Source organism: Hydra viridissima, unplaced genomic scaffold, assembly GCF_058129835.1.
Source record: "Hydra viridissima isolate aposymbiotic clone 2 unplaced genomic scaffold, HvirCarnegie_v1 scaffold_4, whole genome shotgun sequence".
Taxonomy (NCBI): Eukaryota; Metazoa; Cnidaria; class Hydrozoa; order Anthoathecata; family Hydridae; genus Hydra; species Hydra viridissima.
The window spans coordinates 4,799,115-4,822,395 of record NW_028324303.1 but is presented as its reverse complement, the minus strand read 5'-3'; the positions used below and the strand labels follow the sequence as shown (position 1 = coordinate 4,822,395).

At 31.3% G+C, this 23,281-nt stretch overlaps 1 protein-coding gene and 1 long non-coding RNA gene across 2 annotated transcripts; one reads left to right on the top strand and one right to left on the bottom strand.

Moving 5' to 3' along the window:
- Positions 1 to 5,976: 5,976 nt before the first annotated feature.
- On the bottom strand, positions 5,977 to 11,844 carry LOC149889491 (uncharacterized). Its single transcript, XR_016451931.1, has 2 exons — positions 11,772 to 11,844; positions 5,977 to 6,181 (listed from the first exon to the last, which is right to left on the bottom strand). It is a non-coding gene; the product is annotated as an uncharacterized LOC149889491 (long non-coding RNA).
- Positions 11,845 to 12,536: 692 nt separating this feature from the next.
- Positions 12,537 to 22,945, top strand: LOC145183664 (uncharacterized). Its single transcript, XM_090084276.1, has 7 exons — positions 12,537 to 12,919; positions 13,491 to 13,587; positions 13,837 to 13,974; positions 17,907 to 18,012; positions 18,351 to 18,453; positions 18,857 to 19,010; positions 21,067 to 22,945. The coding sequence occupies exons 1-7, from the start codon at positions 12,666 to 12,668 to the stop codon at positions 21,520 to 21,522; spliced, it is 1,308 nt and encodes a 435-aa protein (XP_089940402.1). The 5' UTR covers positions 12,537 to 12,665; the 3' UTR covers positions 21,523 to 22,945.
- Positions 22,946 to 23,281: the final 336 nt, after the last annotated feature.

Here is a 23,281-nt window from a genome sequence, read left to right as displayed (position 1 = left end):
TATTAACATGCATTTATTTCAAACTAAATATAATAAACATCTATCCTTCACCTTATATGGGAGATTATAAGAGCGCAATAGTTAAAAGAAAACTTGTTGGCATTTTTCTATAAAACAGTTTTAATCAACTTTTTATGAAATTTTTTAACTGATATTATTTAGTTGTAGATGCATTAACTTAACTGTAATAATTTTCATACACACAAAAATTAATTAAAATTCAATCAAAACTAACTAAAACTTTCATTATAAACAACTTCAGAAAAACACAAAAATAATTTTTATGGGCTTGAAACAGTTTAAACATGATTTTATTTAGCTCTGTATATGCTGAACCAAGCTAGTTAAAGTAATTTAACACACTAGATGTGTTTATAACATGATGATATTAAATATTTTTTACATGTTTGTATTATGTGAGTTATGTATTTAATGGTAATATCAAAATATCTATATTGTCTAAACTATGATTTAATATATATGGACAATTGAATTCTTTTGTACTCTTTTTAAGATATATAAGACATATTGTAAGCCATATGAATTTAAAATTTAAAAATCGCCAATAAAAGTTTTTCCAAAAAATTTCTACAAATCTTCAATAACAAATCAATCTATATTTTCTCTTGATAATCAAAACTTTTAAACACTTAAAAAATGAATACCATATTCAATTCGTAAGCAATTTCATACATAAATAGAATACCAACAAATGAGTAAGAATAAATTCGCAGATTTGTGTCAATGCTACACGGGCTTAGTTTCATTAAACATTAGAGAAGACCCATTGGGGAAGGGGGGCGTCAGTTCTTATTTACTTCCGAACGTTAATCTCATAAAACGCAGGTTTTTGTAAAAATGTAATATTTTTATAAAATAAAAATCATAAATATTATAGTCGAAAAAAAAAAATGTTTTACTGATCTAATGATATCATTAATTACAACTTGAAATCTTGAAACACAATGCACATCATCTCAAAAACTAAAAGTACTACGAAAAAACTGAGCACATTTTTGTAATTAGCGCAAAAAATTGCATATGAACAACCCAAATTTGAATTTATGAAAAATTTTTGGTGATCAGTTTGATCAAACTTGCAAGAGAAATAAATTGTATTAGAAGACTAAGTTGCAATCTAAGTTCATATACTTTTACCAGAAAATGTTAAATTTGCACATTCTCCTATAATCACTTTAATTTCGATTTCCATAAATAACTTATTAAATCTTCAAATTTTCACTTTTTACGAAAATTAAATCTAAATTTTAATTGATTAATCATTGCACGATAAAACTCGATTCAAAAAAGTAAAATTGCACAAACTTTGCAAACATTCGTTCATACTGAATTCAAAAAACAGAGTATGCGAAAATAAGATTAAAAAAACAGAGTAAACAAAGGTAAGATGCCATAAATTACAGGAAATCTACATTTTAGATCATCACGACTTCTGAAAGAAAGGGAAATTATTCTACTTATTGGATTAAATTTTTAAAGGTCTGTATTTACAGACCAGTAAAAAATAATCTGAACAGGCCCGTGTTTATAGAACTTTGTAAAAGTATAATATGTTGACGTTTAAGTCAACAAAGTTTATATTTTAATGAAGTTCTAATGCAATTGAAATATTTTATAGAATCTATTGAGCTGCACTTGGAATATAAGGGTTATTTCTTTTCCATGACATGGCAAGACCATGTGACATGCAACACGCGATAACAAATTAAGATTATTGTTTTCAAATCTTTCAAACTTCTAAATCATCTTGTCACAAACTCTGTTAGTACTCCGTAAATACAGGTACAAATTCAGATTTTAGAAAGTGAACTGTAATATTTACAGTGTCTTAAAACATAAAAAATTAATTATGATTTACGATTTGATAAAAGAATTATCTTTTAAGAGCCCGCTCATAGACGGGCGGAAGATTAAAACCTGTTGCTATTTGTAAGAAAATTTTTAAAAATTCATGGAAACTTCAAACTATTATGCACGTTGAATGATGAAACATTTTCTATTTCTTTGCGTTATTTCTTCAAAGCATTTTTTTTACCGCTTTAGGAACCGATTAATGTAGTTTTTATTTTTTTATTTTTTTTTTTTTTGACTTTTTAAAAGAAAAATTTGATTACCAATTAAACAAATCTCCCATAATTTTCATTAAATACTGAATTCAAAACAAATCTTTCGAAAAGATCTAGAAATTCAAATTTTTATACTAAAAGATTTTAAAAAATACATAAACCTTGATTTGCCCTAAAAATAGAAAGAGTTTTTGAAGAAAATATAATTTCGATGAAAGCTTTTCAACTTAGCAGCTGCTTTTAAAACTCTATAGAAACGGAGAGAAGTAGACATCTATTGCTAAACGTGACTAACTTTTTAAGCTGAGTATTTGATTCGCCTCAGTTGAGGCGCCTCTGTTACTTCAGATATCACTCGAAATGCCTCTTCGTAGAAGTGTAAATCAGTCGTTAACAGTTCTTGGCTTACTTTATAACAAAAAACAATTGCGCTAAATTCTCTTGTTTAAAATTGTTTAAGTTTTGATCTTTGAGGAATTCACATTTGTAGCGTCCAGTGTATCTCCAGTGTATCTCCATTCGGAGAAAAGTTGTGACAGCCACACATTAAACTTTAGCTTTAAAACAGACCGAAAAAGACACAAAAACTTAATTTGACATTAGTTTAAAATCTATGTTTACAAGAAAAAGTTTAATATTTAATATCAATTCATGTAAAACTATTTTCTTTTTACAAAAACCTGTTATTACATCAGTTTTACGATTTAGTAGAACTTTTAAAATAATAATATTGTTTTTGCCATTTAGAAATTTAGAGAGAAGTTAATTTTATTTATAGAGAAATCTTTAACATTTATAGAGAAATCCTTTATATTTATAGAGAAATCTTTCACAAAAGAAACAGTTATGCACTTATGTTTTGAAGTTTTTTTTTTTGTTTTTTTTTTTTTTTTTTTTTTTTTTTTATTGCATTTCTATTTACTGCATCAATAATAATTTGTTTTTTTACCTTGATTACCTGATCATATTTTAGTAAAAGATCGATTGAGTAAAAGTTTCGTATATCGTTATTTTGATAAAAGTTCTAAACTTCTATTAGCATCCAAATTATATGTTTTAAATATGTAAAAAGAATAAAAATATATTAAAAGAGTGAATAAGCCACAAAATAATAAGATTACAAATATCCATAGTAATTTTTTCGTCTATTGTGGCACTCAAAGTTCCTTTTAAATTGCAGCAATTGTAGAAGGTATAAAAACTGTTAAAATATAGAGGGCGAACATTTTTTGGTGTTACAGTAAAAGTGTTTCCTTCATTTTTACGAACTTTCTCGCGCACTGTGGGCTCTTCTTGGTCTGTGGTGGCAAAGTTCTAGATTGCTATTCCAGCGGTGATAGACAGGATTGTGCAGAAACAAAAAATTATTCCTTTCTGTTTGTCTAGCTCACGAATGAGGACTTCCTGTAACCTTTCCAGCTTTAACAGCATATGCATTTTATTAAATTCCTTTACCTGTACTTCGCCCCATTTGCGCTATTTAGTAGGCATACAATCTATTGAATTCTTTAGGAGTCATAACGCAAAAGTTGATTGTGCATCAAAAGACGTCCAAGAAGACGTTTTTGCGTTTTCTCCGCAGATGGCTGCTGCTAGAAGATCTCTGCAAAATTTAATACATCAAACTTGAGTATCGCAATCAGCAACTTTATTGCAATCCCCCTCATTTATTTATAATGACTGCTGCAAATGGTCTCTAACTGAGATACTTCCAAATTTTTATAAATGGTGTTCATATCTAATGAAACATGATCCATTTTGTTGAAGGAAGCTCTGTCTTCGAGTTGAAGAAGGGTTTACCCTTATTGGCCTGATAATGTACATGAAGAAAAAAAGGCACACTTGTTTTTTAAAACAAAAAACAGTTGCCATTCTTTTGTGCATTAGTGTACGCGCTGTAATATTTCACTATCGCTCACCTAGAGTCAACTGTAATTACCTTAGAGTCACATTTTGAGCCTAAACGAGAGTTTAAAATCACCTCAAAGCCAACACTTATTTAGGAGGGAGATAAGGGGGTAAACATCAATAAGCAAAAATATTATCAAAAATATTAGTGGCTACAATTAATAAAAAAATAATGAAAAAAAAAAACTAACTATAAACTATGACCTATAAACCGCAATCCGAAAATAGGTGTTCAAAAACTAATTTAGACTCTATAAAACAAATTTATAACGATACTGTATTCTTGAAAAATTTAGGAAAGTAAATGGCGCTGCAGCTGGCAACCAAAACAATTAGCGCGCAAAATGTTACTAAAAAAATAAATGTTTTACTAAATGAAAAATCTCTTCAAAGTTGGAAAAATAAAAATGATGTTTCAGCATAAAGATGAAGTGAAGATGATCGAAATCCGGGATTAAGAAGAGAGACTTCATTAAGAAGTGAAATCTAAAATACCTAAATAGCATGCGTGAAAAATGGATAGAAAACAGTTTTCTCAAACATTTTTTCCAAATTCATGTTGGAGTCAAAACAATCTGCTACATAAGTAGGTCACTGACAGCAGCTGAGTTAAAATACAGCATTACAAAAAAGGAAGCTTTTGCTTTGGTTTTTGAGCAATTGAAAAATTTGTATCTCTATGGAAAAATATTTCAAGGTTATAAAAGGACCACAAACCATTCAAGTTTATTTTTTCATCCGGTTCTAAACTAAATGCACGCATAGCAAGATGGCAAATCAAATCGCAGGCGTATGATTTTGACATAATATATAAAAAAGGAGAATAGAACATGCATTTTTTATATCGAGAAACTGTATCCCAAATTAAATACCTAATCAGTTTAAGTCAGTTGAAAATAAAGTGGCGGCTCATGTAAATTTTTTTAGTGAGAAAAATTGCACCCAAATCAATATCATTTAAAGATATAAAAACGGAGACAGCAAGAGACATTAGTTTTGTTGCAGTAAAGAATGCATTAGTGTCTGGTAAATGGTACGACAAACCAATACTGGAACCAGATCGTAGATTTCAAAATGACTTAACTGATTATGAAGGGATTTTATTAAGAGAAACAAGAATTGTCTTACCAAAGCCTCTTCAAAAAAGAGCTTTACAAATTGCACATGGAGGACATTTATGTGTAGAAAAATGCAAAGAATTATTGCGTTAAAAAGTGTATTGGGTCACTATGAATACCGATATTGAATCACATATTGAAAAAAGTCTTGGATGCCAGATAAATTTGCGCATGCCAAATCCTGAACCAATTAAAATGTCGACTTTAACAAAACACGTTTGGGATGAATTAGCAATGGATTTTTTTGGACCATTACCATCAGGAGAGTAATTATTTGTTATAGAAGTTCCAAATACCCGTTTGTTAACATAATGAAAATCACAACAGCACCAAGTATCATAAATAAATTAGAAAATTTTTTTGCTATATTTGGTTATTTTTATAAAATAAGAAGTATAAACGGTCCACCATTTCAAAGTTAGGCTTTAAAATTGTATTTTGAAAATGTTGATATAAAACATATTAAATAACACCGCGGTATCCGCAACAAAACGGTAAAGTAGAAAGATTCATACTAGTAATAGGGAAAACAATAAAAAAAAAGCATTTTAAGGGTAGAAATTGGAGAGAGGAACTTCAATATATGCTTCGAAATTATAGATGTGGTTCGCATCCCATAACTGAAAAATCACCAGCCACATTGTTATTCAACAGAAACATCAAAAATAAATTTCCTTCAATAATAGTTGAGAAATCACCATACGATAAAGAAGTCAGAGTTAATGATAACAAAAGAACAAAAGCTGATAGAAAATCGTATCCCAAGCAAAATCATAGACCAGTGAAATTTTATTATTAAGTACCAAGATCTGTTGATATTGTGGGGAATTATTTATACTTTCCCTGAGACACTAAAGAGTCACTTTTTGAACTTGATAATATATTTTACATCTGACTGCGAATCAATATTTTACAAAATACACACTCTTTTTATACACTTTTACAATCGCGTCATTTTCACACATTTTATCCATTAACAATTAAATACCTTAACACCTAAAAATATTAACACCTTCAAACACGCCTTCACACAAACACACCTTCAAACACGCCTTCACACAAACACACCTTCAAACACGCCTTGAAGACTTTATTCACGACACCCTCCCCCGATTAAAGCTGAGACTTCGGCTTTAATCAGCTATCTTCCATCTCGTCTTCCATGATGTAATTGATCTTTTGTCTTGCATCCAATTTCGCCAGTCTCGTTTCTCTTTTCAAGGTATCCTCTTCGGCTCTGGTTTCCAAATTCTCGTCCGATTCGATTTCGCTTTCTGCCCCACAACTCATTTCCAAGTCACACACCAACTGAATTGGTCGTTCAATTACATAACCATTTCCCAGTCGTATTTTAAAGCCACGAATAACTCCATCTTTTCCTTTAATGTTGTTTTCAATTCGACCGATGTTGAGAAGTGCCTTGTCCTTCACATCGTCTTTAATGAGAACCATGCTTCCGACACCTGGGAGTTTTGCATTACCTCTCTTTTCCTTTGCTTGTTGTCGTTCTTCCATTGCGTGCACGTACTCGTTCATCCATCTTTTCCTTAAGTGATTCTTACAATTTTTCACAAACTTGACTCTCCGAAGTGCACAATCGCCCCTTGTTATTAAATCAATATCTTCTTCAAGCAAGATTGCAGGTCTCCCCCTCATTAATATATTTGGCGTCAATACTTGATTATCGAATTGGTCACCTTGGTAACATAGTGGCCTATTGTTCATAGCGCATTCCACATCCAACAATACTTCTTCCAATTCAAAGAAGCTCAGGATGCCTTTACCGATTGTTTTTGACAAACTTTTCTTCATTATTCCAATTAATCTTTCAAACAAACCTCCCCACCACGGCGCTCTTGATAAATTGAACCTCCATTTTATGGCTGTAGTAGCAAGATAGTTTGCAAGATTTTCATCCTTCTTAAGTGTTAGTAACCACTTCCCTGTTGCCACAAATGTCTTTGCGTTATCACTAATCATCATTTGTGGTGGTCCTTTTCTCGCAACAAACTCCTTTAAAATTCTCTGAAATTCTCCTGCCGATAGATCATGACAATGTCTAAGGTAGACAGCTCTTGTACATGCGCATGTAAAGAGTGCAACATAACATTTTTCGACCAACTTTTGTGGCGTTTTATATTTTAGCGGACCAGCAAAATCAACACCTGTAACCGTAAACGGTTCGATATCTTCAGTTCTAAAGCGTGGCAACATTGCTCTCGTTGGCGGTAAAAGCGGCTTCACTCTATATCTCTTACATAGATTACATTCACGAATGACCTTTTTTACGGCAACTCTCAAATTCGGTATCCAAAATCTTTCTCTTATGCTACTCATTGTATCTCCTACTCCCCCGTGTAGCGTTTTTGCGTGATGATGCTCAATAATTCTTAGAGTTAGTTGGAATCCTTTTGGTACAAATATCGGATTATACCCAGAGACTTTTCCGTGACATCTCCAAAGCTGTTTCTCATCCTGTTTAAGTTCCACATCGGACTTTATTGCAACAGCTTCTTGTAGTAACTTAATGTTCATTAACTCCGCTTCCATCATTTCCTCAGCTTTTAGCGGTCCTGTTATTTTTACTTCATTTCGACAATTGTATATAAACCTTTTTATAAAGGATGATATTCTTATGATCTTCCAATACTTGTGTTTACTCAATATTTCTTTAAATATATTATGTCCCTTTATTTCTTCAGTTGCCATACCGACGTTCTCTTTCACACTAATAGTTTCACATGATGCATTCGGCGCTTCGATTATTTCTGGTTGGATTGGCCAATTTTCCTTGTGTTTCAACCATATAGGTCCATTTAGCCACAAGCTTGATAATTTCTCAGGACTCACTCCTCTTGTTCCAAGATCACTTGGGTTTTCTTTTGTTGGGACATATAGCCATTTTACTTCTCCATTCAATAAGATCTGCTGAACTCGGTTCCTGACAAACTGTGACCAACTGCCCCTTTCCTTTAACCAGTAAAGTACCGCAGTACTGTCAATCCAATGATATACTTCAATGACATTATACTTGGTTAATGTCTTCCTAACATGATTCATTAACTTGCTCAAGGTGTGCGCTGCTACCAGCTAAAGTCTTGGAATACTAAGATCCCTCGGTGCAATCCGTGCTTTTGCTACAAGTAAGTTGCTTGTTTTTGAATATTGATGACTCACTGCAACGTAGACGCATGCACATACTGCTGATTTACTTGCGTCTGAAAATCCATGGAGCTCCATTTCAATGATTCTTCCAGACACGACACTCCGCGGAATTGAAATAGTTCTCTTGATGTTTATTGCCTTGATCCAGGTTTCCCATTCTTCTAAAAGTTCATTTGGAATTTGTTGATCCCAACCGAGTTTTAACAAGCATATTCGACTGTATAGTAATTTTCCAGTGATTAATACAGGTGCACTAAATCCCAATATGTCAAAGACACTGTTGAGAGCTGATAGCATTTTCCTTTTTGTTATTGCTCCTTTATTTCCGATAGTGATGCATGCAGTATAGTCAATCGATAGTTGATCCGATTCTTTGTTCCAAGGAATCCCAAGTATTTTTGTTGATTTAGCCTCAGCGTCGCTTTCCAGATTGCTGACGTTGCTATGCCATTTGTGCAGCTGGAACCCAGCTTCCATTAAGATTTGCGTTGATTCATTTTTAAACCTGATAAGTTCTTCTTCTGTTTCTCCACCTGCCTGTATATCATCGACATAAGTATCTTCTTCCAAAGCAAGCACCGTTTTTGGATAAATGTCCTTGTATTTTGATATATGCTTTTTAATCGTGGCGCCAAGAATGTAAGGACTTGAACTTGAACCAAAAATTACCCTTGTAAATCGTAACTCCGTTAATTCCATTTTCTTTAAGTCCTTATACCAAATTAAGCGTTGTGCGTCTCTATCCATTTCGTGTATTCTAATTTGTAGAAACGCCTTCTTCACGTCAGCTAACACGCAGAGTTTATTCATCCGATTTCGTATGAGTATGTCAAATATCAAAGGTTGCAGCGATGGTCCCACTTCTAGACAGTCATTTAATGAAGGTGATTGAGCGTCTTTCCTAGCTGAACAATCATAAACTATTCTCATTTTCGTTGACTCAGCATTTTCTTTGATTACTGCTTGATGAGGAACGTAGTGAATAATTTCTCCCGTAGGTTTTTCTGGTGCCATTTCCAATATTCCCTCATTGATTTGTTCCATCATTATATCATTATACTGTTCTAGTTTTTTAAGTTTTTTCAATCGAGTTGTTACACTTCCCAATCTTTTAAGAGCCAGATTTCTGTTGTTTGGCAGTTGAACAATACCCTTTTTCCACGGCATTCTGGTTTCATAGTAACCTTCGCCGGTTTGATGCAGTTTTTCGCTGAAGTCTTGGTGGAACATTGACTCACTGTTTGTGTCTGATAATCCAAGTACTTCTAAACTACACATTTGCTCAAACTCATCACGACCAGTGTTCAATAAGAAACTTTTCTCAATACCAGAACAAAATTGTGTTCGTCTCCCAGAAAGAGTCCACCCCAACATAGTTAATTCTGCTCCTGGATCTTTATCCGGATTTTTTCCGAGAACTACCGGTTCCGTGGTTTTTATACGTTGATAATCAGCAGCACCGAGTATAATGTGAACAGGTTGAAGTTCGTCACTCCCTTCATCATCGCTAAATTTCAGTCTCCTTAGTCTTGCAAAATGCTTCTTAACATCCTTAATCATCGGATTGGGTAAAAAGGTGAGTGTTTCTTTTTCTGCGTTGGTGCATTCAACCTTAATTCGAAATTCCGGTATCGTTGTTGATTCTATCGTAACGTTATAGATTTCCACACGCTTGTCCACCGTTCCATAGAGCTGTTCAATACTTTTATATTCCTTTCGTGTAGGTTTCAGCTTTAGTTTCGTAATCAAGTTTGTACATATATAGGAACTTCCAGCACCCGTATCCAACATTATCCTTGCTTTTTCACCATTTACTTTTGCAATCACTGTCGGGTGAATAGTTGTACTTGCATTTAGCACCGCTCCCATGGTTTCTTTTTTATTTTCCATTTTACCATCCATCGTTGCGTTCCCATCTTGACAAATGGACGTGTGATGTTTTTTGTTGCACTTTCTGCATCCTCTTGATTTACAATTTGCCGCCGAGTGTCCGTAACCAACGCAGTTGTAACATAATCTTTTGCTTGTTAAAATCTCCCTGCGTCTTGCAACAGTTAGCACTTTTGTACAATCCTCGCTTTTGTGATTTTGTAACCCACAGTAGATACATCCATGCTTACCACTAGTTGCCATGATTTCTTTGTCATAAAGACCGCCATTGTACTGTTTGAATGTAGTGCTTCGATGTTCATAGGACCTTGACTGCACGTTTGTGTTCTTTTTATCGCCCTTTGTTCGTCGCTTGGGTTAAAAGCTGAGTTCAACGGATTCCTTTCAATGTACTTTTGCAACTTTTCGACAAGTTGCTCCAGCCCCCATTCTTCCCATCCATCATCGTTTTGTGTGAGTATTTCACGAACTGGTCCAAGTTTATCCATCAATGAATACACGAATGATTGAGCCGTTTGAAGTTTCTGCATAGTTTTCAATGTTCGTACAGTTCTCGCAAGCTTGTTGTAAAAGTCGTGAACTTCTTTGATTTTGTGCATGCTGTGTATAGCCGTCAATCCTTCCAAATCTTTAATCAATGCTTTGTGAACCCAAATATCTTTTCCGTAAGTTTCTTGTAGTATGCGTTTAGCTTCATCGTATCCCTCCAACGAATGTGGTAAACCAAGTATGTCCTCTCTGGGCTTTCCTTCGACGAGTTCCTGATGTTTGATATGTTTGAGTTGTCGACTTCTACCGTGAATTGATTCCAAAATCGCAACCAGTCCTTATAACCGCCATTAAATTTTGTGATTGTGTACTTTTGTAGCTTGACGGATTGTTGAGTAGTTTCGTTTTCGTTTCCAAGTGATTTACGCATTGTTTCTTTCATTTTTAGTTTCTTTAGATACCATTCTTCTTCGCTTTGAAGTTTTCTCAATGAGGCTTGTTCCGCTTCTTTTTGAATCGTTAACTGCTGTTCCATGATTTGTTTTTCATACTCGAATTTTCTGACGCATTCGTTTTTGTTTATCGAATCCAACTTGTCCACCATTTTGTTTTTGATTTCAATCACTGCTTCTACTTCCATTACTGGTTTCGAAAGCCATTCTTCTACCGAATCGATGTTTTCGCCGTCGTCGAGCATTTTTCTGGTCAGCTCATCCTTTGCCATTTCAAATCTTCCCAATAAATTTGTTATTTTGTCCAGCGCTAAGATTATGCTTGATTTGTCGCCATTAATCGTGTTGTGTTCTATGCCTTTAATGTTTATTCTTATCATGTTGATTTCTCTCTGGTAAATTTGCTCTTGGTCCATTCTTCGCTAACTCGTAGGTTTCGTTCGTCCCGGCAGTAGTCGCCACCAAATAGTGTGGGGAATTATTTATACTTTCCCTGAGACACTAAAGAGTCACTTTTTGAACTTGATAATATATTTTACATCTGACTGCGAATCAATATTTTACAAAATACACACTCTTTTTATACACTTTTACAATCGCGTCATTTTCACACATTTTATCCATTAACAATTAAATACCTTAACACCTAAAAATATTAACACCTTCAAACACGCCTTCACACAAACACACCTTCAAACACGCCTTCACACAAACACACCTTCAAACACGCCTTGAAGACTTTATTCACGACAATATAATAAAAAAAAAGTCTTCCCAAAAGGGGGAACTATTGAGAGTGATAACTACGTAATTACGAGGTACGAATGACGTAAATGCGTTCATGCGGAACGCTTTATAAAAATGTGCACAAAAACGAAGTGAAGAGACATTCGAAAAGATTAGAATTCGCTTTGTATTTAAGGTTGTATACAACGAATTTTGTTAATTGATCTTAAAATAAATATATATAGTAAAACATATAAATAGTTGTATGTTTGGGGGAAACACAACAATTTCTCCTTTTGATTACTTTATAAAATATCCCCCCTCCAAAAAAAAAAAAAATTAATAAATAGTAAATATATATAAAAAAAAAAAAAAAAAAAGAAAGAAAATAAAGCAATGCAAGGCTTTTTTGTAACAATAGTTTGCATATGACAATAAATTTTATCCTATTTTCGCGCCCATATCCTCAAAAAATCATTTTAAAACAAATACTTTTTTAACTTTTCACAAAAATTAATTGTTTCCAAAATTGGCAAAACCACCTAAACAGTGTTGAGACTTTCGGCAAAAAAAAAACTAGAGTATGAAACAAGTTGTTTTCAACGAGCTCTTTGCCCCAGACATAAGTAATTCATTCAACCGCTTATTGTTTATTGAAAAGTCATAGCTAATTCACATGATCATAAAAAAATAAACAGTTACTCTGCTTTTTATGCATCAGTTGTTCCTCAATGAAAATTGATCCTCTTTGAAAATTGGTCCTCATAAAAACCAAAAAAAAAACAAACTCACAAAACATTTGAACCTTCGATCAGTGTAAATTTTCAAACATGAAAATCATTTTACTGCTGCTTTTTTCTCTTGGTTTAACATTTTGTCAATCTTCCAAACAAAATAAACCCACAACTTATCAAAGTATTGTTGAAGTAATAAAGCTTTCAAATAAACCGTTTTCAAAGAATATTGATGAAAAGAGCGACTTTTCTGAGTGGTTCTCATCTCAATCTTCTTCAATATGGGATGAAGTCAAAGAATACGTTGACGACGCCATTCATCAAGAAAACTTTACCTCAACACTTATCAGGTAAGTCCATTATGGCAAATTTAAATCGTTCTACAAAACGAAACGTAAATGAAAAACAAAAAGCCAAAAATAGCTTTTTCAGTTTTTTAGTACATGAATTTTAAAAAAAATTCTACCTTTTTGCTTTTTTTTGTATCGACAATGGCACTCTGTAAAACTATTTAAATAATGTTTTCGTTGATAACATAAAAATAAATTCACTTTCTTATCAAACCAGATCTAGAGTTAGAGTGTCTGAGGTGGTTTGAAGTGTAACATCTTTTTTGATTAAAAAAAACCGCATTAATTTAACAGAAATACTGTTTTTCTTCCCCTTCTGCCATCCTTTTGTATTTTTTTACCACTTCAGTTTGTCGCGTTTTTTCTCCATTTGTAGAATGTTTTACTAAAGCTGCTATTTCGCCTTATCTATCCATAATCGCAGTTTCATTAATTTGAAACTTAATGAAGCATTCGATATTATTTTAATGAAGTTTGTCAGTCAAGTTATATGGTTTTTTTAATTGTTTGTAATATACTTGTTACTTTTATATCGTTTTAATGTAAGTGCTATTTTTATATTTTTTGTTAGTGAAAAAAAAAATGACATTGAAACAGTTTCTTCAATATTGGAAAAAGGAAAAGTCTTGGAACTTGATACTGACCTGTCAAAGTTTCTCGCAAAAAAGGTTTGTTGCGAGATGATATTTATTATGTCATGTGTATGGTATATGTTTTCACACACACACACACACACACACACACACACACACACACACACACACACACACACACACACACACACACACACACACACACACACACACACACACTCACACATGAGAACTTCAAAATCTCATACTATTCATGGCATGCTCATTAGTTTTTTACAAAAGTGTAGTTAAAAGTTATATGAATTGCGTTTGATTTTCTTACAGGCTACGTTCTTCCCTCAGCAACGAAAAAGCCAAAAAGTATCTTTTGATCCGAATTGGATTACTTTAATGATTTACTACATGAGAGCCTCTTCATTAGTTCATTTGGAACTCATGCGTCCTGACCGCGATACTAAAAAGGTATTAGACAGATTTTTATATAAAAAAAAGTTAATCCGGTTTTTAATTTTAATCCGTTTTTTTACAAACAACGAACTTTTATTTCGATTCCGGGTCCCTATATTTTCCACAACGTCTTGTCATATACAGCTAGGTATCTTGTCGATATTCAAGTCGTATTTTAAAAAAAGGAATTGAACTTAATTAGAAATGTGCAGTTACGCTAAACAAAGCAATCATAATAAAACATAAACGGGGCAAACTTTAAAAATAACTGCAATAAAAAAAAAAAATTCAAATGAGATTCGAAAACCGTGAGTGAGAAAAACAGAAAACAAGTTTAAAATCAACACAATAAAAATTTAGAATGACGAAATCATTTAAAACATATGAACTTTATTTCTTCATCAATAAAGTTTTTTAAAAATAACGTAAAAATAACTTAAATCCTTCTTTCTCTTTAAATTGTAGATTATTTCAGAAATAATAAACTTTTTATTTCGGGATGCTTGTAATTATTGTTATTATTCGGGATAGATTGACAGAAAAATTAACATTTTTACTGAAAAAGAATAAAAACCAATATGTTTCATTTGCAATACAAAACTCTTAAAACGTGCTCATAACATCATACAGAGCTTGCTCATAACAATTCACCGAATGTTAAACGCCACTATCCATTCTAATCACAGGAAAAATAAAATTGAATTGCTAAAAACAATCATTAACAACCAAATAAATATTTCATCTTTCACTAAAGAATTAAATATTACAACAGAAGCATGTTTTGTTATAGCATGGAGCATTGCAAGAGTAAGACATTCTTACACTGACGAAGAATTTATAAAGAAAAACGATTTCAGATGTCCTCTCAGTTTTAGATCATAAAAATAGCAAAATCCAAAGATTAATTTCAAAGATTAACTTCACAAATTCCCGACATGCAACTGAAAGAAGAATATATGAGATTAGTGCTGATTTTGGGCAGCATTGATTCAAAAAACTTTAAAGCATTCAGTTTAGCTAATCTACAGAATCTACAGATGTTCAAGATAAACCTCAAATGGCAGTATTTGTTAGATATGTAACATCAGATGTTATTGTGAAAGAAGAGTTACTAGACTTGGTTAATCTGAAAGACATCAATTATGTTGAAAAACATGTTGACATCAATTATTTTAAAATCAGTGTTGGAAGTTGTAAATAATCAAATGCTAAAAATCATTGACAGTTTCAAAACGAAAATAAACCTTTTTTAAAATATACCGGTAAAAGTTAAAATACCATCCCTATCAGTAACCAATCTTCCTTAAACATCTAACATCTGAAAGTTTTTTTGATCTTTTTAGTATAACCACTTTGCCCCATTTTCAAACATAATCGCGGTCATTTTATGATTAAAGTGTAGACAATACCAAAAAATTGATGCTAAATACGGATTTAGTGCCAAAAAATAGATAAATAGGATTTAGGCTACATGTATTTAAAACGTTTTCAACACGTCTTTATGTGTTGGCATTTTTAAATGCATTTATTAACCTGTAAGTGTAATTCTGAAAATCAGCTCATAATATCAAAACAAAATTTTTCTGCATAATTTTATGGAACGAGTTATGTGTTTACTCTTTAAAAAATTTTTAAACTATTCAAATATTTAATTATTATACATCTTTGTAAAGAGCTTTAAATCAGTATTACGATGGTGAAAATTTCATAAAAAACTAATGATTCTACTAAAAGTTATGCCCATTTAAGTGACAAAAATTCATTATAAGGAATGCTTAAGAAAACTGCAACCAACCTAAAAAATTAGCGTTCGGCTTACGGTGGTTTTATAATTGAACTTCATTGTTTAGTTTATAGCGCATTACTTTGCCTCGGTTATATTTTTATTCAACTAATAACAGAATATGGTTTTTTTTGTGTGTGTTTGTGTGTAAGTCACGTTTTGAATACTTTAAAAAATCACCAATATTTTAAATAAAGTTTCATTTTTCTAAAAAAACAATTTTTTAATGAATAAAAAAGTCAAAGACACAAAATGCTCATAATTGTAAATCCCCCCCCCCCCCAAACCTCTACAACAGAAGAATATTTGGTACCTTTACTGCGTGCAAAAATAGAATATGAGCGTGTCATTATTTTTTTATGAAATTTGGCAGGTACATAGAAAATAGATATATAAAATTGATTCAAAAGTTAGAGAAAAAACCCATCATCTCTTCAATGTCAATTCACTTCCAGAACAGGAATGAAGTTTTCAATAGAAATGAAATCACTAAAAAAGTTAGTAAGTGCAAAAAAAAAAAAATTGCAATAAACTTACAACACTCTACTTTTAAAATATTATCTAAGTCAATATAAAATTCTAAAAAAAAGACGAGAAAAAGCCATCCATACGACACCTACATCGAGCACGCGGTGAAAAAATGGTCACAGATTTTATCTTTAAAATCGGTGCCGTAAATCGCAGATACGCACATACCTAGATATAATCGTCAAAACGGGTATAAATGATGCATTTATTCTAGGGTCCTGAAATATGACTTTAAGATGACTGAAAAACACAATAAAGGACAAAAGTAAAATTGAGCTAATTTTTTATTTATGATAGTTCATTCTGTAAACCTGAACTATTTTAAATTTATGTAATTGACATCATCCAAAAAATTTTCTTCAAAATCGGGCCATAATTTTTTTCTTCATTATAACGAACCCTGCACAAGTAAGCTATTACAATAACTGTAACCTGTTTTACATATGCTAAAAAAAAAGTAAATCAGGGATGAAACTACATCAATTCATTGGAGTTTTAGGTATTTCAAGTTTGTATAGCTGTTTATGTGTTTGTAAGGTTGCCCATCCTTTGAAAACCTTTAAATCCTGTCATGTAATCTCAGCATAGTTATTAACTGTCTATTAACAACATTAATTAATCCATCACAATAGTAACACTCCTAATTTTTCAAATAAAAAATAAATTTTCAACGATTAATATATGTAATATTATTGAAGTTTTGTTAACAAAATGGAAATTAAATTAGTTTTAATATATTTATGTTCAAATATATATTATTTTTTATTAAGAATAAATTAGTTATACCAATAGACTGGGAGGACAATTGAGTAGTGTCAGTTCAATAACTACAAAGATTTTCATTTATTTCAATTTCAGAGCAAAACACTTTTGTTTAAACTATGGTTACTATCCTATATCCTTAGAACTTCTCACAAAGTTAAAGTCCCTATGATAAACAGACAAAAACTTTCCATGGTCCTCAAACTCTCGCTCATGTTACAAATATTTTAAATGGATATTTGCCTTTCTAATTACACCTCTCTAATTAGAGAAAAAATTGCAAAAAGATCAGATCTTCATTACATTTTTAACAGTTTTCAACCCACAAGAGATTGATATCTTGATATCACTGAACTATCATTCAACCTCAAAACACCTAAATAGCATTAATTTTTGAAAATTGTCAAAGTTTAAAATTTCTTTTGTCTTTTAAAATGTATACCTTTTAAGAATATTGATATAATTTATAAATAAAAAATAAAATAATAAAGCAGAAAAAAAAAATCAAAAACATTTCTAACATTTCTTTTTTCACGCCATTCTATTTCAAGTTTATGTAAATAATTGAAATAAATTGCAGCAAAATGAGTTGAAAAATATTTAATACTTATGATTATTTTCAAGCTGCTGACAGTTTTTTTAAAGAAAAAATATGCAACAAAATTGACTGGCTATATTTCCCATACATAGTAACAAAGCTGTAAATAATAATATTGTAGAAATTATCATGAAATAAAACTAATAGACAAAATATCATAAATAGATCATTAAATAAATGTAAGATATACTTTAATATACATTCTTTTCAAACCTGATAGATTATCAGTTTAAGTAACATTTATTTAGATTTAATTATTTCTTAATTTGATTATAGAGATTACACAAATGTGCTTTGCACGACGAGTTAGGATTGTTGAGAGAAGATGTCATTGGAGCTGCAAAGCAGTTGTATAAGCTTAGATATCAAAACACCTTAAAAGGTTAGCCTAAAACTTCTATTTTTAAAATTACCTTAAGTGGCAATTATTTTAGTTAATAGAAATAGAGTAAGAAATTAGTTTCTTTTTGAGAAACAAAAAACTTAAGAAAGTTAAAATTAGTTTGGATTTAAATTAAAAATAGAAATAGAAGTACTAAAGAATAAGTAAAGTAGAATGCAAAGTAGGCATCCAAGACATTTCCATTAATTGGATTCAAAATAGAAATCTTTATTTGGAAAATGTGAAGAATAATCCGACGTTACTGTTATTGTTTCAATTTTTTGAATTATATTTAAAATAACATGGCAAAAATAAAAGTGCATAAAAAATATTTTTAGGCAAAGGTGCAGGAAACCTGAAAAATGTTGAAGATGGAATACTACTCGATTCTGATTTTATTCCAAAATACCAAAAGGATAGTGATTCGCAAGGCTACTTAACGTAAGCATTTTTCATTTTTACTTTTCAAACTTTCGAAGTTGTTTTCTATGTTCAATGTGCTGCGAACAATCAGTCAATTTTCTTTTTAATGGTGTCGAAGCTCTCTATGAATGAAAACCTTCAAAACATTTAACAAAAAAATGTCATGAATGTGTGAATTTAAAGTTTCTGATAAGTACTTGATTGATGGAGTATTTCACCAAACCAAACTCAAAATTTACTTATTTGACTAAAACAATTTTTCATGGTGGTTGTAAAATTGTTGAATCTTATTTTATCCTTGTATGCTAGATTATATTTATTTATTAGATTCTTAATTTTTTCATCAAACTTCTTGTTAATATCATTATTATACTTTTCTTGGTTATTAGAGACTTTTACTGCTTTTATATTTTTTATTTAGCTTCTTTGATACATTTTCAAACGATAGCATATCACTTTGGTTACCACATGTCAAACATTACTTTTTGGATACCATTTTAAAAGGAAGTTTGACTGTTGCAGTTGAGCGTTTGACAATGTTTTACAACAGTCTAATCGGAAGCAACTGTGACGAGGTGAGTAGCTTTTAAGCTAAGAGTTTCTTGTTGGCTTGTATTTGGCCAATGGTTTTGGAATGTTGTAGTTAGAAAAGCCATTGGTTTATATTTTGGGCTTCTCTGGGCAAAGTTTTGTTAGTTTATGAACAATTTAGAACTAAAGTGTAACCTAAATGTTTCTTCAACAAAACTGCATTTGAGGTGGAAGAAAATGTAAAGATGGTTTTAGTGCATTTGAAATCAGAAGTTAATGATGGTTTGGATTTTTTCATTTGACTCAGCTGGACAAAATGTCATTTTTAAAAGTCACTTAATATATGTAAATATTGACTTAAATACCTTAGTAATAAATTCCCATGAAAAAAAAACATGAAAAAAAACCCAGGGTACTTCAATTGATATTTGGAACACTATGTGTCATGGCTTTTTCATGGTTTTGTTACGGAAAAGCCATAACCCATAGATTTCTGTGGTGACCAAATATGAATTAAAATGCCATTTGTTGTTTTCACAGTTTCTTCATGGAATCCCTCGTTTTTTGAAATCCAACATTTTAATTGGCATATAAGTACCATGATGCATGAGTTTTATTATAGAACATACAAGTTAAAGCATCATTGAGTTTTCTTGATCTATTCAAGCCCATCGTGGATATAATTATATCAATAAACGAAATACAATTGAAATGTTGTTAAATCATACAAACCTTTGAAAAAGCACAAGAGTATTTAGTTATAATGCACAAGGAACACTATAATTTGGTTTTTGCATATCATTTAATGCATGTATATGAATATGATTACTACAAACAAATGCAACTTTACAAGTCGTTTAAAAAACTGCTTCATATGCAAGCATCAGACTATCAGTAATATACATGTATAATAAACATTGTATAGAAGCATGTTCAATGAAAAATCACAAAAGAACCTTTTTCCAAAAGTATATTTGTTATTAATGGAAATTACTTGTTAATATTTAAAATTAAAAGCTTTAACAAATCAAAAAGAATCTTTGATACTCTTAAGTAACCATGTATATCAACTGGTCACTCAGTTAGCAGCCAATTAAGGTGTTACACAAAATATTACTGAAAACAAATAACAAGATTTATACACAGTCATTGGTATAAAAATGCTGTATGAAATTTATCACTGCATTTGCATATGACAATATGCAGCCAAAAACAGCACAGCATAAAAAACATTTATCTTTATTTAAACTTAATTAAATATAATTATCTAGTAAAGGTCATGAAACTTCATTTTAAAATTTTAAATATTTTTAAAATTATGAGTTTGCTGAAAATATATACAACCATTAGATTACTTTGACTTTCTTTTGGTCTTAATTAAAATGGAGGATAATTCATTTGTTTCTCTGCTTAATCAACATTTTAAGCTAAATATTTAATTTTTTCCCTTTTATTACACTTGTTTGAAAAGCCCAACAATTAATTACAGCTTTTTTAAAAATGGTCTAGTACTAACTAAAATTATTTCGCCTGTATACAGCTTTAAGCTAATTTATATGTACAATGTATTTACATGAGCATTTATAAAAGCATTTTTACAACATTTCATTAGTACATGCTTGATATCCATGTACATTATATAGCAGAAATAAATTCATTTATTTTTCATATGATCACTATCAATACTTAATGGCTGCTGTTGCTAAATAATTTAACAACGAGGTTTCATGAATGCATGCATAGATCCATATTTAGTACATTTTTTAAAGCAATTGGAATCCATAGATTGACAATTGAGACCCATGAGATAACCATGAAACTTAGTATGCAGCATAAGCCATGAGTTAAAAACTGTGGTAAGTTATAGTTTTACCGTAAAACTCTATGAGTTACAATAGAATTGAATAGATAACCCATTGAATTTCCGTGTTATCTTTCCGTAAGGGTATATTTTGACTTTTGCTCAATTTCTTTATGAAAATCAAAAAGTACTTCAATTTTCATTTAAAGTTCTTTTTTATTTGTGGTGCAGTTTCTGTTTCTTGATAAAACTTTTTCATGTCGTTGTAAAGAATTAATAGCATTTCTATGAATTTTTAGATCATGGTCGATGATGGATGTCTGTGTCCGAAAATGATTGTGGATAATGAAGTTCGCTTCTCCTACCCTGAAGACTGTTTTGGTAAAGTCAAAAACAGAGGCATCGAATGCAGATTGCCTTGCTTGGAATACGATGGAGCTGACAAATACATGTGTGTTTTTGGTGCCGCTCTCGAAACTGGCTCTTGGTACGTAGACGGAATTAGCAAAGAGGCGTTATCAGAGAAAGCTGATCGTTATAGCTATCGTGATGTTTGTGATCCTCCTGAAGAAGCGGATTGGGACAAGTGTATGAATATTCCAAAACTAAACAAAAACACATGTAAAGCCTGTGAAGCCACCGAAGATTTCATCAACAAGCAGAAAAAAGTCAAGCCAAAAGCTCAACCACCCCCTAAAAGGCCCTCTCGTATTTCTGCTGCGGCTCTAGCCTCCTTGGCTGGCCGTAAAAAATAAAATTTCAGTAATATGCAATGTAGGTTTTTATCTTTCTGAAAATATAACTAATTATACTAATTATGTAGATAATGTTATTTTTAATAATCATCACACTATTCCGTTTTTTATACGATTTAGTTTGTAGTGAGCAGTATTTTAAAATGGCCCATGTCACAGTCAGATAAAGATTTTTTCTTTTTTACTTTGTGAAAATAAGTTGCAATGCCTATCGAAGGTTATCTTATTAAAGCTTTTTGTATATATTTATGTACAAGTATTGTGACAGAATTGTTATATACATATTTACATAGTTAAAGCCATTATGCAGAATTGCGAAGAGAGACTAAGTGAATTTTAAAATAACATCAGCACGCGTGAAGCACGCGTGAAAAAATGGACTGAGAACAGTTTTCTCAAACATTTTTTCCAAATTCCTGTTGGAGTCAAAACAATCTGCTACATAAGTAGGTCACTGACAGCAGCTGAGTTGAAATATAGCATTACAGAAAAGGAAGCTTTTGCTATGGACCATTGAAAAATTACATTTTTACCTGTATGGAAAATATTTGAAGATTGCAGTGGACCACAAACCGTTCAAGTTAATTTTTTTTATTTGGTTTTAAGCTAAATGCACACATTGCAAGATGGCAAATCATGTTGCAGGCATATGATTTTGACAAAGTATATGAGAAGAGAACATTTCAGATCATGTATCCAGAAATTTAATCCCAAATGAGTCAGATGAAAATTAAGTGGCTACTTATGTAAATTTTTTAGTGACAAAAATGACACCCAAATCAATATCACTTGAAGATATAAAAACGAAGACAATAGTTTTGTTGCATTAAAGAATGCATTATTGTCTGGTAAATGGTACGACAAACCAATACTGGAACCAGATCGTAGATTTCAAAATGACTTAACTGATTATGAGGGGATTTTATTAAGAGAAACAAGAATTGTCTTACCAAAGCCTCTTCAAAAAAGAGCTTTACAAATTGCACATGAAGGACATTTAAGTGTAGAAAAATGCAAAGAATTATTGCGTTAAAAAGTGTATTGGGTCACTATGAATACCGATATTGAATCACATATTGAAAAAAGTCTTGGATGCCAGATAAATTTGCGCATGCCAAATCCTGAACCAATTAAAATGTCGACTTTACCAAAACACGTTTGGGATGAATTAGCAACGGATTTTTTTTGGACGTATTTCGCTAGTATTATTTGTTAAAGAAGATTAGAAGTTATAGAAGTTGAGTGATAATTGCATAATTACGAGTACGAATGACGTAAATGCGTTCATGCGGAACGCTTTATAAAAATGTGCACAAAAACGAAGCGAAGAGACATTCGAAAAGATTAGAATTCGCTTTGTATTTAAGGTTGTATACAACGAATTTTGTTAATTGATCTTAAAATAAATGTATTTAGTAAAACATATAAATAGTTGTATGTTTGGGGGAAACACAACAATTTCTCCTTTTGATTACTTTATAAAATATCCCCCCTCCCCCCAAAAAATTTACAAGTAATAAATATACATAAAAAAAAAAAAAAATAGGCAATGCAAGGCTTTTTTGTAACAATAGTTTGCATATGACAATAAATTTTATCCTATTTTCGCGCCCATATCCTCAAAAAATCATTTTAAAACAAATACTTTTTTAACTTTTCACAAAAATTAATTGTTTCCAAAATTGGCAAAACCACCTAAACAGTGTTGAGACTTTCGGCAAAAAAAAAACTAGAGTATGAAACAAGTTGTTTTCAACGA